The sequence below is a fragment of the Nicotiana attenuata genome, unplaced genomic scaffold (assembly GCF_001879085.1).
Source record: "Nicotiana attenuata strain UT unplaced genomic scaffold, NIATTr2, whole genome shotgun sequence".
NCBI lineage: Eukaryota > Viridiplantae > Streptophyta > Magnoliopsida > Solanales > Solanaceae > Nicotiana > Nicotiana attenuata.
Window position 1 is genome coordinate 24,755 of NW_017671866.1, and position 17,602 is coordinate 42,356.

The 17,602-nt window shown below is 35.4% G+C and overlaps 1 protein-coding gene and 1 long non-coding RNA gene across 2 annotated transcripts; one reads left to right on the top strand and one right to left on the bottom strand.

Moving 5' to 3' along the window:
* Positions 1-5,726: 5,726 nt before the first annotated feature.
* On the top strand, positions 5,727-11,187 carry LOC109210624 (probable ribosome biogenesis protein RLP24). The gene is made up of 5 exons (XM_019374073.1): positions 5,727-5,905; positions 6,163-6,275; positions 10,375-10,488; positions 10,611-10,747; positions 10,838-11,187. The coding sequence occupies exons 2-5, from the start codon at positions 6,195-6,197 to the stop codon at positions 11,004-11,006; spliced, it is 501 nt and encodes a 166-aa protein (XP_019229618.1). The 5' UTR covers positions 5,727-5,905; positions 6,163-6,194; the 3' UTR covers positions 11,007-11,187.
* Positions 11,188-15,147: 3,960 nt separating this feature from the next.
* Positions 15,148-16,245, bottom strand: LOC109210623. Its single transcript, XR_002065583.1, has 2 exons — positions 16,065-16,245; positions 15,148-15,587 (listed from the first exon to the last, which is right to left on the bottom strand). It is a non-coding gene; the product is annotated as an uncharacterized LOC109210623 (long non-coding RNA).
* Positions 16,246-17,602: the final 1,357 nt, after the last annotated feature.

Genomic DNA, 17,602 nt, shown 5'->3' on the forward strand with positions numbered 1-17,602 from the left:
CATTTTTCTCAAATACGGTCCGATTCACGTCATTTCAAATCCGTTTCTTACCAAATTTTACAGGCTCATCTTAAATCACATATAAGACCTGTACCGGGCTCCGAAACCAAAATACGGGCTCGATACCATCAATTTTTAAACTCATTTCATTTCCAAAAACTTACAAATATTCCAGAAAACAATTTTCTTTAAAAATTTATTTCTCGGGCTTGGGACCTCGGAATTCGATTCCGGACATACGCCCAAGTCCCATATTTTCGTACGGACCCTCCGGGACCGTCAAATCACGGGTCCGGATCCGTTTACCCAAAATATTGACCGGAGTCAACTTAAATTCAATTTTAAGTTAAAATTCATTATTTTTCACAGATTTTCACATAACGGCTTACCCGCTACACGCCCGGACTACGCACGCAAATTGAGGTGATGCCGAAAGAGGTTTTTAAGGCCTCGGAACGCAGAATTTATTTTTAAAACAAGTGATGACCAAAGTGATGACCTTTTGGGTCATCACACTTAATAAGTGGCTTGCTGCCACGTGGGGGTGGGGGTGGGGGTGGGGGTGGGAAATTTTAATCTTTATCCAACTTATTAGTTAATTAGGTAATGTCCCGTTACCCAGTAATTAATCAATTACTCGCATAATTAAGAATTGCCTCAAATTACTTAAAATTCTACTCATTTTTAATATACTTTATACATCACACTATCACGGTCATATGGTACCTTGTATGATACTAGTTCATAAACATCGGGTATTATAGCTTGGACTGTATTTCATCCCAAATCGACAACCTTCAATGAAACTCATTTTCTTTAATTCGTATTCCCTTTATCCTTCACGAATTTACTCATCACTTGTTTGAAATAGCATAATGCTTATAATCTCCAAATAATCTTGTCCTTGAACTGAGGTCAATTATCTTACAACAATTTTACGTATAATACTACAGGGTGTAACATCGTCGTAATATAATACTGCAAGGCGTAATATCAACGTAATATTTCGGGGCGTAACAATTGAAATATATAAAAAGTTTTAGAAATTGAAATTTCAAAATAGAAGTACTTTTTGAAAGATAACAACATACCAAATAAGAGTTCAAGTCATAGGAAAAGAGTCGCGTCGTAACCAAATAGTCGTTCATACTGTGTCAACCATTGTGCTTTGCCATAAATACGAGTTATTATTTCGCTTCGTGACTATTTTTAGGTTCCAATGATCACAATAAGAATAGTGCAAATTTTTTTTTATCACTACGTGATTGAGAAAATGTTAGTCTTTTTTCATGTAGTTTTTCTTAATTAATATCTAACAATTATCTATGATTATCTAGAAGTTTTAAATTTTAAGGTTATTTATATATAATTCAAATAACTCAAATATTTAACATGATTAACGTCAAATTTGAAAATGGAGTCATACCTGAAAAAAATTCACTAGCTAAAGAATTATTTAAATTTTTAGATAGCCGACTAAAATAAGTTTTGAATTAAGGATAATATTTTACTTACATTGTTATAAAAATAATTATTATTGAAAAATAAAGTTTTTTCAAAAATAAAAATATTTTTTGAAAGATATCAGCACCAAATAAGAGTTCAAGTAGTAGTAAAAGAGTCAAGTCGTATTCAAAGAGTCCTTCATAGTATCAAGCTTTGATTGTTTTGTCATAAATATGAATTATTATTTTGCTTCCTGACTATTTTTGTAACGACCCGGCCGGTCGTTTTGAGAATTAACGTCCCGTTCGGCGGCTTAAGGTCTCGAGCACATCCGTGTTATGTGTTATGACTTGCATGCGTAGTCAAGTTCGGATTTCGGGTCATTCGGGATTAATTTGGAAGAAGGATTCGTGTTTTAGAAGCTTAAACGATAGGAATTTACCGGAATTTGACTTTTGTGTAAACGACTGAATGGGGTTTTGGTGGTTCCAATAGTTTCGTATGGTGATTTTGGACTTAGTCGTGCATCCGGATTTGGAATTGGAGGTCCGTAGGGTAATTTGAAGCATTTCGGCGAAAAATTGGAAGGTTGAAGTTTTGGAAAGTTGAGAGGTTTGACCGAGAGTTGACTTTGGTGATATCGGGTTCGGAATGCGATTCCAAGAGTTGTATTATCTCCTTTATGTCATTTGGGACTTGCATGCAAAATTTGACGTCATTCCGGGTTGATTTGATATGTTTCGGCGTGAGTTTTAGAAGTTAGAAGACTTGGAAGTTCATAAGTTCGATTCGTGGTGTGAATCGTAGTTTCGACGTTGTTTGATGTGATTTGAGACCTCGACTAAGTTTGTATTGTGTTTTAGGATATGTTGGTATATTTGGGTCCCGGGGCCTCGAGTGTGTTTCGGATGGGTCACAGACCAATTCTTCATGTTTTAGTGTTGTTGGTTTCTCGTGTGATTGTTGCTCTTCGCGATCACGAAGATGGAGCTGCGATCCTGAAGAGATTCTGGGAACTCAGTGTGTTTCGTTCAATGCATTCGCGACATAGTTCACGTGATCGCGTAAGGTCCCGTTGGTGTAGATACACGTTCGCGATGTTTGTCCCTCGTTCGCGTAGAGTTGGAGCTGGAAGGGAGCATCACGTATTTGCTCTTCACGTTCGCGTCTATGGGTTTGCGATCGCGTAAGATTAGTTCACTGTTATTCGCGTTCGCATCTGTGGTTTCGCGTTTGCGAAGCACGTTTTGGGCAGCCTTCTTTTTCTTCTTTGCGATCGCGAGGAATGTTCCTCGATCACGATGTACTAATCTTTGGGAAGAATATAAAAGTACTCTAAGTCGAGGGTTTGGCCATTCTCTTCATATTTTGAGTTCTAGACCTCAGATTTGAACGATTCTTTGTGGGGTTTTCAACCAAATCATTGGGGTAAGTGTTCTTCACCCAAAATTTATTATATTCCATGATTCTATCTTTATTTTATCTTATAATTAGTATTTTGAGTTGAGAAAAAATGGGAATTTTTGAAGAAATCTTTCAAAATGTAAAATGATGATTTGAGGGATGAATTGGTATCGAAATTTGATAATTTTGGTATGGTTGAACTCGTATCGGAATGTGCGTTCGGGTGTTGTGAATTTTATCGGGTTTCAAGGTGCGGGCCCGGGGGTTGACTTTTTAGTTTTTGTTAAAGATTGAGACTTTATTATACGAGATTATTTCTTATGAGTTTTATTTGTGATTTGAAGTTATTTTGGCTAGATTTGAGCTGTCCGGAGGTTGTTTCACTCGAGAAGTTCATTTTAGAGTAACGGTCTATCTTCCTTGAGGTAAGTATCTTGCCTAACCTTGTGGGGGGGGGGGGGGGAACTACCCCTTAGGATTGGAGTCTTTGGTGCTAATTGTGTCATGTGAAGCCCGTGTACGCGAGGTGACGAATACGTGCTCGGGCTTATTTGTGAAAATTTGACTGTTCAGGGCTCTTAGGTTCTTATGTTCATTAGATATGAAGTTGTTTTGTTATGTTAAATCCCCATTTACTAAATTCACCTTACGTGTCTTAATTGGAATTAATTGCTCCATATTTTACCCATATTGCCGATTAAACTCTCATGTGCCTTAACTGAAGTCGTTGCCTCTTTTTATTGCCATGCTATACTTTACATAATTGTCTTTCCTCGATTGAAGTTATTATTATCTTTTCCATAATCTGCTTATCCTTAATTGAATTTGTTGAATCTCTTCCACAATTACTCCATCCAAACTGAAGTATTGTTATCCCTTAGCATTGTTGACTTACCCTTAATTGGAGTCATTGATTCATATTATCCCTCTTATCGTTGAATTGTACTTATGTGAATCATTGCTACACAGTATCTCTTCCTTGTTGAGTTATTGCTCTGTTGTACCTTTGTTTCCTGTTGTGTCTTTCCGTGTGAGTTCGTCCTTCCGTCTCTTTGTGTTTTGGAGTTTCCTGAGTTGATTTACTTGTCGTATTCTTGTGTTATTGTCGTTGTTGCTGTTGTATTCAGTGTTGTGTTTGCACGAGGTTTCCGTCATGCGGATTGTTATTGTGGCACGAGGTTTCAGCCGTGCGGATTGTTATTGTGGCACGAGGTTACTGCCGTGCGGATTGTTATTATGGCTTGAGATTTTTGGCGTGCGGATGTTATTGTGGCACGAGGTTTCTGCCATGCGGATTGTTATTGTGGAACGAGGTTTCTGCCGTGCGGACTGTTATTATGGCACGAGGTTTCTACTGTGCGGATGTTATTGTGACACGAGGTTTCTACTGTGTAGTTGTTATTGTTTGCACGAGGTTTCTGCCGAGCCGTTGTGATTCATTTTACGATTTGAGACTATGAGGTGGTACCTCGGAGGGCTCCGTTGTCATTTTTCCTTTTCTGTGCACTTGTCTGTGATTGTTGTTTTCCTTAGCATAGTATCAATTGTTCTCCTCCGTGTTGCACTATTCGCTCAGTTCTATGTAGCTAATCTTTTGTGTTAGGTAGCTACTTCAAACTCCGTTGCTGTCTTATTTACATTGTATATTTCATGGTAATCGTTTCTTATGTGCCATTCATTGTCTTTGCTCTTATTTGTTGACTTGAATTGTGGTAGAACACTTGCACAAGCATACACGTAGATGAATAACCCACAACTCTTGTATACTTGCCTTCTATGTGAGAGTTGTCCTCTTGGCACGTGAGTCGTCCGTGCGGTTATGGATTGAAACGTGGGCACAAGGTACCAAGTGATTAGGGTTCATGAATTTGGACTCGTGAGTTGTGATTATGAGGTTCGGTACCTCGTGGAAATGCCTAAACAAATCTGGTGTGAGAATGGTTATTCCAATTGAGTTTTACTGGTTTTTCTTCATTTGGTTTCACTGGACTTAGACTGTATCTAGCTTACTCTACGGCATTACTACTTGATTGCTTCCTATTAAATATTGTTGTTATTAGTCTATCATTGCAAGTATTGCTTTGTGTTCTTATCCTGCTTAGCTTTATATTAATATTGTTTCTCTTTTAGTTCATCTATACACTTGTCCAGCTTGTTTAGTCCGGTAGGTGTCTTGACTGTCCCCCGTCACTACTCCTCCGAGGTTAGTCTTGATACTTACTGGGTACCGCTGTGGTGTACTCATACTACGCTTCTACACGTTTTTGTGCAAATCCTAGTGCCACAGTTCTTGTTGATTATTAGCTGACTGGTCGAGTTGTGGAGACTCAAGGTAAACCTGCCGTCGCGTTCGCAAGCCTCAGAGTCACCTTCTGCTATTTCCATTGAACTATTTCATTGTATTCCGAACATCTATATTTAGGGATTTTCTAGTAACTCAATAGAGCTTATGACTTGTACTACCAGTTTTGGGAATTGTAATTGTGTATACGATTTTATCTCATATTCTTTGTTTGATGGTTGATTCTTCTAATAATTCAGTAGGTGTTAGGCTTACCTAGTCTTAGAGACCGTCACGACATCCTACGGAAGGAAATTGGATCATGACAATTTTTAGGATCCAATCACACCAACGAGAATGGTACCAAAAAAGAAAATAGAATTACAACTAGAAGATTTGGGAAATCTTTTTCAAGTAGTGTTTCATAATTAATATCCAATAATTATTTATATTTATCGAGAATGTTTAAATATAAACATTATTTACATATAATCCAAATAACTCAAATATTTGACATGGTTATAATAAAAAAAAATAAAAAAACTGATTCGTCGTAAATCGCAATTTCGACTAATATTTAGTAGGACGCGACTTATAATGCGATATTGCGAGCTTGCATAGTTCCGAGGCCTCAACCCTATATTAGTTTCTGCCGCCATTCGTAGGCTCATTGGTCAGCTAGCTGCTCCGCTCTCCGCCACCGTCCACTTGCTCCCCCTCTGTTTACCGCCGCCGGCGCCGCCACCGCACTCTCTTCCTCTTTGCGTGCTCCGAGTGATTCTCTCTCTTCCATCCCCTTTTTCTTAAACTTTCTACCATTCTCTTTTTTTAGCTTAATTTCTTATTAAATATCTTTGTATTTTTTATTCCCAGTAGTTCCTCAATAGTTGAGCTGGAACTATTTATTTGGTCGATGCTTTTATGTTATAAAGATCTTATCTTTGGTGTACAACCCTCCAGTTTTGCTTATTAAATCGCTTTGTCCTTGATAGTTTCATGGTTTTTATTTAATGGTACATTTTATATTACAGAGAGAATCAGGGAAGCTTAACAGGAGAACACAATGAGATTGGAGAAATGTTGGTTTTGTTCCTCAACTATATATCCAGGCCATGGTATTCAGTTTGTTCGAAATGATGCAAAGGTTGGATATTAATCTTTCCTCCATTTTTACTTACTTTATGATATGCATACCTTAGTAATGGTTTTTAAAAAAATGGTTATTTGCTGGACTCAATATGTTTTCCGCTGCGAAATCATAGGATAAAGTGGAGCCTCAGAGGCTCTGGTCTAGTGGTAAGAACGCGACGCTGAATGTGGGGGTTAAGCGTACGTGATGGGTTCAACACTTACCGTAGACAAACCCTGGTATTTAAGTGGAGAAGAGTAGAGGGGAGGGCCCATTATCTAACGAGTTTCGAACCTATGCTGGCCCTTGGGAATTTTTGGTTATGAAAAAATATCATAGGTTACTTAGATTTTAAGTTTTGAGTATTGCTAAGGATCCTTGACTTAATATCGAGCTATAATGCATACTGGTTTACAGTCTGATTGCTGATTATCTGGTCTGAGACTAGATTTGAGTTTGTAGAAGGTATAATCTAACTGTTCTGTGGCTATAAATTTAACTACTTTCATGTTTGAGCTGGGTAAGGATGAACTTTCAGGCAGACCTGCACTAGGACCGCGAGTTCCAAATGTGCATCGCTAAATTGAGCTAACCATTTCAATGTGCTATTACTATGCGCAAGCTCTTGTTTAGGGAAGCTTGAAAAATTGAAAAAAAAGTTAAATCTTCTTTGTGCTAAAAATCTAGGGGAAATCCTAATTTAAAGTCTTGACCTTTTTATTCATGAAAAAGACACTAATTTAAAGTATACTCTCAGGAAGCCAAATTGAAACTCATTCATATAGGTCTCCAGTAAGAACGGTTCACTCCATCTAGCCTAACAGCAACAGGTTTTATTCCACATCACTATCGATCAGACATAAGTACCATTAACATTTAGATTTTTGATGAAGTAACAATTTATCGGAAAGAACGGTTCACTCCATCTAGCCTAACAGCAACAGGTTTTATTCCACATCACTATAGATCAGACATAAGTACCATTAACATTTAGATTTTTTTGATGAAGTAATAATTTATCAAATAAACAATTGAACTCTATAAAGGAAAAGAGGCAAACTAAGATTTAGGCATATCTTATGAGCCGAGGGTATATTGGAAACAACCTCTCTACCCTACAAGGTAGGGGTAAGGTCTGTGTATACACTACTCTCTCCATAACCCACCCATGGAATTATATTTGGTATGTTGCTGTTGTTGTTGCATGTCTTATGAGAAGCTTAACATTCATACGCTGTAGTCATCAACAATATAACATAATCTATAAATATTACATAAGGATTGTGGAACTATATGATTTTCATTGCCTGTGCACATAATCCTGAACTTAATCAAGAAAACATACATGACCAACCTTGTTGGTCAAGTTCACTTCATTTCTCATTCAAAAAGTCATAAAAGGCTTTTAAGGGGTGTAGGCGATATATTGGCCAAGGCCGGATGTGAAGTAAGTATTTATTGAAAAAGAGAATAGCAGTCATGCTTTTTTCTCATGGATTCGAGATCCCTATTCTCGAACCCGATCAATTGGTTATATTACATTTGTGAGGAGCAATTGTTGAGCGAATGTTTTACTTCTACCCAATAGACCAGCCTATGTCCATCAAAAAATGCTATTGATATTTTTCATTGCCAATATCCTTTTGATCATCATTAATTCCAAAGCTATATTGTGAATCGGGAGTCAAGGCTCCAACAGGACCTGGAGACCAATAATCTTCCGACCGCTAGTTTTCCTTGAGTTTTAATGATCCTAGATGCCTTTGTTCTTTAAGCTGTGAGGAATTCTGGTTTCTCTTCCTTTCTGTTTTCTCTTACAATTAGCATTCAATGGCGCACAATAACCTGCTTTCTGGGCAACAAGAAGACCTTTTTTTTCCAGAAGTCCTTTTATTTCTCACATTCCATCACATCAGAAAACACTTAAATATTATTTCAGAAAATAGCCGCTCTAGATTTAAGAATGAGCTTTTATTTGTTAATGTCAACTCTGGATCAGACTAAGATAGATTTAGTACCACAATAACTATCACATCATGTGGGCTGCATCTTACGTGTCATTCCGTTAGTTATGCAGATTTTTCTTCTTCTTGAGCTTTTGCTATGGTAGCACCCCTGCATTTTTTTCATTGTCATGGTTTTGATGGTGTTTCTCTAGTTTCTACCCAAGAAATAGAGTAGCAGGTGTCAGTGTTTTTACAAGCAATCTTGGGGCGAGTCTTAGGGCGCACATCAGGGCGGGGCGGTCAAAAATCGCCTCGGAAACGGAAATGGAAAGCGTAGTTCCATTAGGCGTACGTCTCAAATGATTAGGCATTCGCCCAGGCGCGCATTGCGCCTTAAGAGAGAGACGCACGCCTAGGAGTTGAAGCAAATCTGGTGAGAAATCTAAAGAAGAAGAATACCGCAACATGGATCTATTTCTTCACCATAAACATACAAATATAACAATTTCAAAACTTTGAGACTGCCTGTTGCTGTTTTACAAATAATATAACTTGCTTGAGTGGAGTGGGCATGGACAGCGGGTAGCAGAGAAATTAGGGAAAAATAGGTACCATTGCTTCTTCAGTCTCGGTTTCAGAAACTTGGATTTGGGTTTGGAACACAATTTAGGATAGAGGATTAATTCTCAAAGCCATTACAGACAAATTTTGGTTGGGGGTGGGGGGTGGGTAGAGGGAATTTAGGGGAAAATGGCAGGGGAGAGTAGTGAAGAAGATAATGGATAATTCTTGAACAATACCTTTTCTCTTCTTTCCAAAATAAGCTGACGGAGAATTCTGTGAAACACCGTTTGTTTCTCCTATTACTTACGTATAAGATTCAGAGTAAGTTCCTTTTTAAGTTCTTTTCTTTTTCCAACCTTTTTTAATTTCTTAATTGGTTTTAACAGCTTTTTCATTTATATTCCCAAAAGAGGTTTTTATTTTTTTCTTTTTGGTTTCTTAATTGGTATTGTTATTTTAAACTTTGGCCACATTATTTTCATCTCCTTACTAATTCATAATGCATTATATTTATATATAAAGTTGTTAAAAGATATGAACAAAAACATTTAGCAACTCATTAGAAATATGGATGTTGATGTATACGAGGATGAACATTGACACTGATTAACTTTATACATTTGAAATTTTGTATTGTCTAATTTTGTGTTAGAATGTTGATTTATATTATTTCTTTCTATAATACTTTTTGCAATTTTTATTTTTATTTTTATAATTTCTATTATATTTTACATATTTTGAATAATTTATGATATTTTAACGATTTAAAAGATAATTAAAATTAAGATCCATGTGGCTTACACCCTGTGTCTCGGGACTTGAGCCTTGCCCTGTCTTAGGTAAAACGCCTTGTCTCAGTCTCACGCCCCTGCCTTTCAAAACACTGGCGGGTCGAGCTTCCCTCCGTTCTCCCCTGCTGAAGATCCTCGAGTTTAGCCTTAATATGGCTACAAATTAGGGTTTTGGAAAATCGTCTCCCTCATTTTCTTCCAATCTTAATTCTTGTAGCTGTTTAAAAGCTTAATGAGGGGTTTTCTGTGAGTATTACAGCCCTTGGCTGCATAGCCACAATTGGGTGGAACAGAGAGAAGTGTGAGGAGCAAAGCCTAGAACAAGAGAGGAAATATTGGTTGCAAGCTTCCACACCAACTGCTGAAGTGGGAGGGGCTGCAAAATATTCCACCTTTGAGAATAACCTGCTATGGGTCCTTTAATGATTCTTTTCCACAGGCCCTATAATGATTTGAGCGATTATTTTTGGACAATACTCTATTTAACCTTGAATAAAGTGCTGTACTGCATTCAAAGCTAACTAAATAGCTGTTCAATCACAAATTGAGTCGCATGAAAGAATAGTAGTTAAACTCTTTCACCTAAATTGCAGTTGAGTCGAAGAGTGTTTTGGGACTAGTCATTGATTTATGATCTTTCTGGTTGTCTCTTTTATGGCACACCATATTTTCCTCATTGCTTTTCTTTCCAGTTTCATGCGGTTCTCGTGAAAAAGGGAGGGAGGGGGGGGGGGGGTGAATCGTTGCTAGGAAATGAGTTGTTCTGAATTCTAGGCCGTTCATCAAGTAAAGGAAAAGTTTCTCTCTGTGCAGATCTTTCGGTTCTGTAGATCTAAGTGTCACAAGAACTTTAAGATGAAGAGGAATCCACGTAAAGTAAAATGGACAAAAGCATATAGGCGGCTGCATGGAAAGGACATGACTCAGGTAAACGATGCCACTCTTTTTGTGATACGATTTATATGCTCTTTGTTGAATTAAACTTCATTTACTTCTTTGTTTTTTGGGATACTGAAATTTCTTTTCCTGCTGCTAATTCCTATTTGAAGGACTCGACATTTGAATTCGAGAGGAAGCGTAATAGGCCGGAGAGATATGACAGGAATCTAACTGAGAACACTTTGAAGGCCATCAAGAAAATTGATAAAATCAGAGTTGATAGGGAGGATAGACATATCGCGAAGAGGTTCCTTAGATTGTGCTTCATTAATTTCCATCACTTTTTATTTGTCATATGCCTTTAGTTGCTATTAACATTAGTTGGCAAATCGGACAGGATGAAAGGAAAGAAAGCCAAGGAGCAGAGAGAAGCAGCGAAGGAGCTCGAGCAGAGCATTCACATGGTCAAAGCGCCTGCTGCGCTCGAAAAAGAGCCATCCCTTACACTGCCGATCAAGGTCAAGGTTTCGCAAAAGCGGTCAGAGGAAAGTCGCATGGAGGAATGAACAATTCACTTCCTATATTCTATATTCTCAAAGTAAAATATAAAATGCATTCTCGTTTCAGTATGTATAACTTTTTTATTATTACATATAACTGTCTTAATCTTGTATCCATCAAAAAAAAAAACAAGAAAACTGCCTTAATCTTTTACTGCCTTGAAATATTAGAAAACTTTTCTGACTAGATACAGACACACAGAGGCACTTGAATTTGGTGCGATCACACCTAGGATAGGCCGATGGTCTATTGGAAACAACCTTTCTATCTTCACAAGGTAGGGTAAGGTCTGTGTGCTACCCTCCCAAGACCTTACGACCCCACCTGTGACATTACATTGGGTTTGTTGTTTCTATTGTTACAACTAGGATGGGTCCATCTTTTAATCTAAGTTCTCGCAGTTTTTATTTTTTTTTATAGATGATACTTCTCATATTAATATCAGCTAGATGAATTTTTTAGGTTCATTTGCAGTTTTGGGGCGCAATATCTAAATACTCATGAAATTAACATAAAAGATCTCCCTTACTTTTCGATCGATTTTGTAATGGTTTGGCAACTTGTCGAGTGAGAGGATGGCAAATTCTCACATATTATATTACTCAAGAAACAGAAATTTTTTTCGCTCATGTTCTGTACCCCCAAGGAAATCTCAAAAACTTTTCATAACAGCATTATAATCGAAAACTTTTAATGCCAGATAAATGAAATAGCATATATCTAATTCTAAAACTTCAAGTGTCGCATTATTAATGAAATACTCTAAATAACTTTATAAATATTGTACATACAACATTCAAAGCAACAGTAGAAACTTTTTTCCTCTCTTTTTATTCGGATGCAAGCGTATTAAACAATCATAAATGCTACTCTCTCTGGTCCAAAATAAGTGATTTTTTAGCTGTTTTCACACAGATTAAGAAATCCACCTTTTAGCATTAATTAGCAATGAAATTGACCATATTAACCTTTGCTATCTCTTCAGATAAATACTCCTAACACATACTCCAACACTATTTACTCCAAGGGCAATGTAGGGAAAAAATAATTAATTCATTCTTGAAATCTGAAAAAATCACTTATTTTGGACCATAAAAAAAAGGTCAAAAAATCACTTATTTTGGACAGGAGGGAGTAGTGACTACTAATGAATTGCAGTTCAATTTTCAAAGTAGTAGCACTTAAATTGCTATAGTTGAATAGGTAATTATCTCATAAACATCCCTCCATGTTTGTGTACATAGCATTTACCTCTCGTGTACTTTGAACTACTACATTTACTTCCCTTGTTTTATTTTATTTTCCTAACAAAATTACTTATAAACAAAAACGATTTTATATATTACATGTTTACCCTTCAATATAAAGCATTTTGTAGTTCTTCTCTTCCTTTTTACACGAGAGAGAGTCCATTTGATTTCTTTCCCTTTTTCTCATTTTTATAATGTGTATCAGATCTTAGAGATATAGCATCTCTATCTTCACAAATTAGGGATAATGTCTGCCTGTACTTTATTTTACCCATGCTCCACAAATATGGGATTACATTGGGTATTTTCTTGTTGTTGTTTTGCGTATCATATAATTTGATGAAATGGAAAAATGTTTATATGAATAATTTTTTTTTCGGTGACAATTCTACTTGTACAGTAATGACAAAGTTTACATAGTTAATAACAATGGACAAATTTATGACTCTTTTGATTTAATTGGACCGCACTTGGATTTTTGAAATCTCAACACTTGGACTCATAAAAGTTGACTAAACATATAACTTTTAAACCGTTATCACTTGTATTTTTGTGTCTAATAATAACGCATAAACGCGAGTGGGGTGATTTTCTTATTTCTTCATTTTGTAGTTCTTGATTTTCTTTCTTCCACGAGAATGGATCCATTTGATTTTTTTTTCACTTTTCCTTTCATGCGTTTCAGATAATTTGGTAAAAATGAAGAAAAAAAAAAAAATTAAACTTAGATATTCTAGAGTGATATTTTTTCCGTAGTTGACAATTATACTTGTACAGGCAATGACCAAATTTGCGTTACAGGAGTATATAGTTATTAACGATGAATTGCACTTGGATTTCCGAAATCTCAAATTTATGACTCTTTTGATGTTTTTAGCTTACATTTGGATTTTGAAAATCTCAACACTTTAGACATGATAAAAGCGTCCATTCAAGTTTAATCTTTCAAAATTATATTGTTACCTTGAAGGAGCCTTGTAAAATTCACCTCTAAAATGAACCTTGTAACACCAGCTAGCGAGAAACTTCACAAGGTGAAGTGTACCAGTAGCTACTTTTAAGATAATTGTTTAAAATATTGTACAATATTTTTAAAGTTTAGTTAATTTTTTCAAATTTCAGGACTAAGTATCCTGAATTTAGAGCTGCTAATTTGGAATTCAGGACTTAGGGTGTATTTGGTATGAAGGAAAATATTTTTCCGAAAATATTTTCCAATTTTCCCATGTTTGGTTGCCTTAAATATTTTGGAAAATATTTTCCTCATGAACTCATTTTCCTCCAATTGGAGAATATTTTCCCTATCAAAAGAAGGAAAAGTATTTTCCAAAACTCTTTTTCAACCTTCCCACCCTGTTCTCCATCCCCACCCCACCACCCCCCTCACCCCTACTCCCACCCCAAATAAAAATATTATTAATAGTACTTTCTTTTCATGTTATAGGTAAAAAAAATTATTGAGTATTTTCTTTTCATGATATTTTTTTTTCATTTTAACAAAAGAAATACTTTTTTTTCATGATGCAGAAAAAAATATTTTCTTTCACTTCAACAAAATGATATATTAAAAAGTATTTTCTTTCATTTCAACAAAAAAAAGTATTTTCTTTTCATGATTTAAAAAAAGTATATTCGTTCATTTCAACAAAATGAGTATTTTCTTTTCATGATGTAGAAAAAGTATTTTTTTTATTTTATAAAATGAGTACTTTGTTTTCATGTTGTAGAAAGAGTACTTTCTTTTTCAACCCAAAAAAGAGTTCTTTCTTTTTCGTTATGGAGCATAGATTTTAACGTTGTTTTTGCGTAAAAAAGTAAATCAACACATCAGTTACTTTGTATTTGTGTGAATATTTAGAAAAATAATTAAATTTTTGAAGAAAATATTGTCCTGAAAACATTGGGTATTTGTTTTTTTTTTTNNAAACATACAAAATTATATTTTTTTCCAGCTATTATTTTGAAAACGGCTATACAATATCATTTTTTTTTTCCTTAAGCGTAGTACGCCTAATATACTTTTGTCTGTTCCTGCAACATCCTACACCTAATGTATTTTTGTCCGTTGTTGCTGTTGGGTGACAACCTACGAACTTGAATTTTAACTCTTCTCCTTCTTATGCTGCTGCTGCTGCTGCTTCTTCTATACCTCACCCTTATTATTTTTGTTTTTAATTTCTTTTGTATATTTATACATGAATCCTTTCTTTTCTTGTATTATCTTGCTGCATCTTCCAATTGATTGAAAATTTGTAAATACACTAAGCGTGAAACGTCTTTTTTGCTAATAACAAGCTAATCTTCGTTCAAACAACATGATTTCAAGTGCGGGATATGTTATTCAAAGTAATTATTTTTAGAATAAATAAGACAAAAACTAAAGCAACTAACATCTAATTCTCTTTTATAACAACTATATTTTCTAAATGCAAAGGGGAGCTTTGGAGCAATGATAAAGTTATTTTCGTTATCACGAGTTTGGGTTATAAAATCAGCCACAGACGCTTATATTAGGGTAGACTGTCTATATTACATCACTTGGGGACGAACCTACTCCGAAATCTACATGAATGTGGAGTGTGCACCGGGCTTTAAATACCAGTCGTCGCAAAAAGTAGCACTAAGATTTTACCGGGAATTGACACTACTACATAACCGACGGATTCTGACGGCTCATCAATAGTAACATAGCATTTGCTATTGAAAAAGGTTTGCCATTCAAAATATATGTCAATATTCCGATAGTTTCTTAACTTGGGTCGTACTCATTGGTTGTTCTTTTCTTCAATTCCTATACTAGTGTTGATGAACATTTTTATCATTGCGATTTTCGCCATTACATACATAAGGATAATCTGCAAAGGTTACCATATACCCTTTCAACGATATTACAAGGTTACAAAATACTTGAACTTTTAGATCAGTCACAGTGTTACAATCCATATATATTAGTAATCCGTGCATTATAATCGGTATATTACAATTTCTCTTATATTAGTACAACTTTTGCATTATTACGATCCATGCATTAAAAACCCTATATTACAATCCCTAAACGACCCCTAACAGGATAACCAAAGGAAAATAGGAAACAGAAGGACAATACAAGCACCTACTACAGAATAAGTTTAGAGTAAGTACGAATGACTTATTAGCTTTAAGAAACAAGATTCCTAGTTTGATTTGACCATGGAATTATTGTCTTGGAGCTTTCTGTTACTGTTCTCCTCTGTCATCAGAGTCTCTTTCTTGTCTTTGTAATTGTTGTTTTGTGGTGGTTTAGTTTTTACCGGTGGCCTTGGCGGCCTCCTTGTTGTATGAGTATTTAGGCATCTTCTGCAAATCAAACACGAACATTAATCCAACAAATCAAGAAGAAATGTCAGCCAAAAGTAATTCATGAATTTAAGTAAGGGAAATGCACAAATTTACTCTTCTACTCGACGAAATATCTTCCATAATAACTTGAGATCATTCATACCTTGGCTTCTAGCATGGATTCCACGTGTCACAACACTTTAGGAAAAATATCCGAATTTACATCTTTACTTTTGACTTATGGTTTAAAATTGTCCTTAGTTAAACTTCAGTTTGGAAGTCCTTAATGATTAATTAGGAAAAATATGAGACGATTTTGTAACAGAAAGGGTACTATGAGTTATTACTCCAAAGTATAATGAAGGTAAATGAAGATATTTCATATAGTAGAGGAGTATTTTTACAGCTTATTCCGTTAATAAAGATGATATAATCTTGCATGTACGCATGCATTTTTGAAAGGAAAACTACTTAGGATGTTAGCTGTTAACTCACATGGCTATTATTGTCTTGAGTAGACACGGCTTGAAGCTGGGAAATATTACCATGGATTTGGACACTATGCTACACGAAAAAGCCATTAGCAAAGAGTTTCTGAAATTTGCTTATTGGAGAATTACTGAGAGGAAGCAGTAATCTTGTTATATATGGTGTTCTGCACAAGGCAAGAAGATTGTGATATATAAAGAGCAATATTTCACACTGTGTGATCAATGTAGAAGCAATCATTCTCCACTAAAAAAGAAAAGAAAGAATTACTCCATAAAGAAAGACTTTACTTTTGGTGAAAGAGACATTAGTCTTTAGTGGCTTTCATTTTCGAAAGGCTTTAAATTTTGGATAGCTATAATGTATAGATTTCTTACGCCATCAAGATATAGTAACAGCAGGCAACTTTTCACATAACCTGATATGGTACACTAAAAAAATGAAAGAATAACTTGTTATATATAACGAATGTTAAACCAAACTGATGGTATAAAAAAGATCTACATTGTTTCGATATATAAACTTAAATTATTTTTCGACTACTTTCCCTTTGTTCTTTTTTTGTATGTCCACAGACCACAATTATGGATAAGCATGTTTCACGATTCTCCTATCCTTCTTTTCCTTTTTATTTCGTCCAAATAATTATGGTCCATGCAGCTTTTTCCAGACATTTCTGGCTTATAGGAAGACAAGAAACTGCGGCATTTGGTCAATTATGAGAAAAAGGACCGGAACCCAATTGTTGTTTTTTTGGACTCAAAGTACATTAATAAGTGTAAAAAAGAAAGTTACCTTTCTATATATAACGTCCAAATACAAGACGCTATATAGTCTGACGATTTGACTGATATATATATAGCATGCTGAATTTTTATGCTATACATATAGCGTACAAAATCAGCACGCTATACCCCTGATTATAAAATCCCCTTTGTCTTCTTCCCCGACCAGAACGAGCCCTCCCCCCATTTTTTTACTTCAATCTTGTTTCTGGTCCCCCCCACCCCCCGGTCGTGTTTAAAAAAAAAAAATCTGGGCCCCTCCCGTCACACAAAACATTAAGAAGGTAGGTCTCACATTGTAGTAGAGCATCGTATTATTGCGGTTTCACTCCTTCGGACTCAAATTTTCACACAAAATACTACATCGAGGTATTTCGATTTAGTTTATGTCGAAACTTGTATAATAATGCATATTAGTTGATTGAATGTTTTTCCATGTCGTTTTGTGTTTTATTTGCGGAACTAGTATGTTATATTTATCCGGACTTAAATATTAGTGTTCTAAAAAAAATGTAAAATGGAGAAATAATTTTTTATGTTAATATCCGGATTTAGGTATTAGTGTTTCCATGTCGGTTTGTGTTTTATTTGCGAAACTAGCACACTACAAAAAAAATCCCAATTGCTAACGGATTTTACCAACACCCCGAATTTGTTAGTGTATTAGCAACAGATTGCTAACAAAATGGTAACTAATTTATTTTTCAGAATTTAGTAACAGATTCCTAATGAATTGCCAACCAAAATTTTACTAACTAA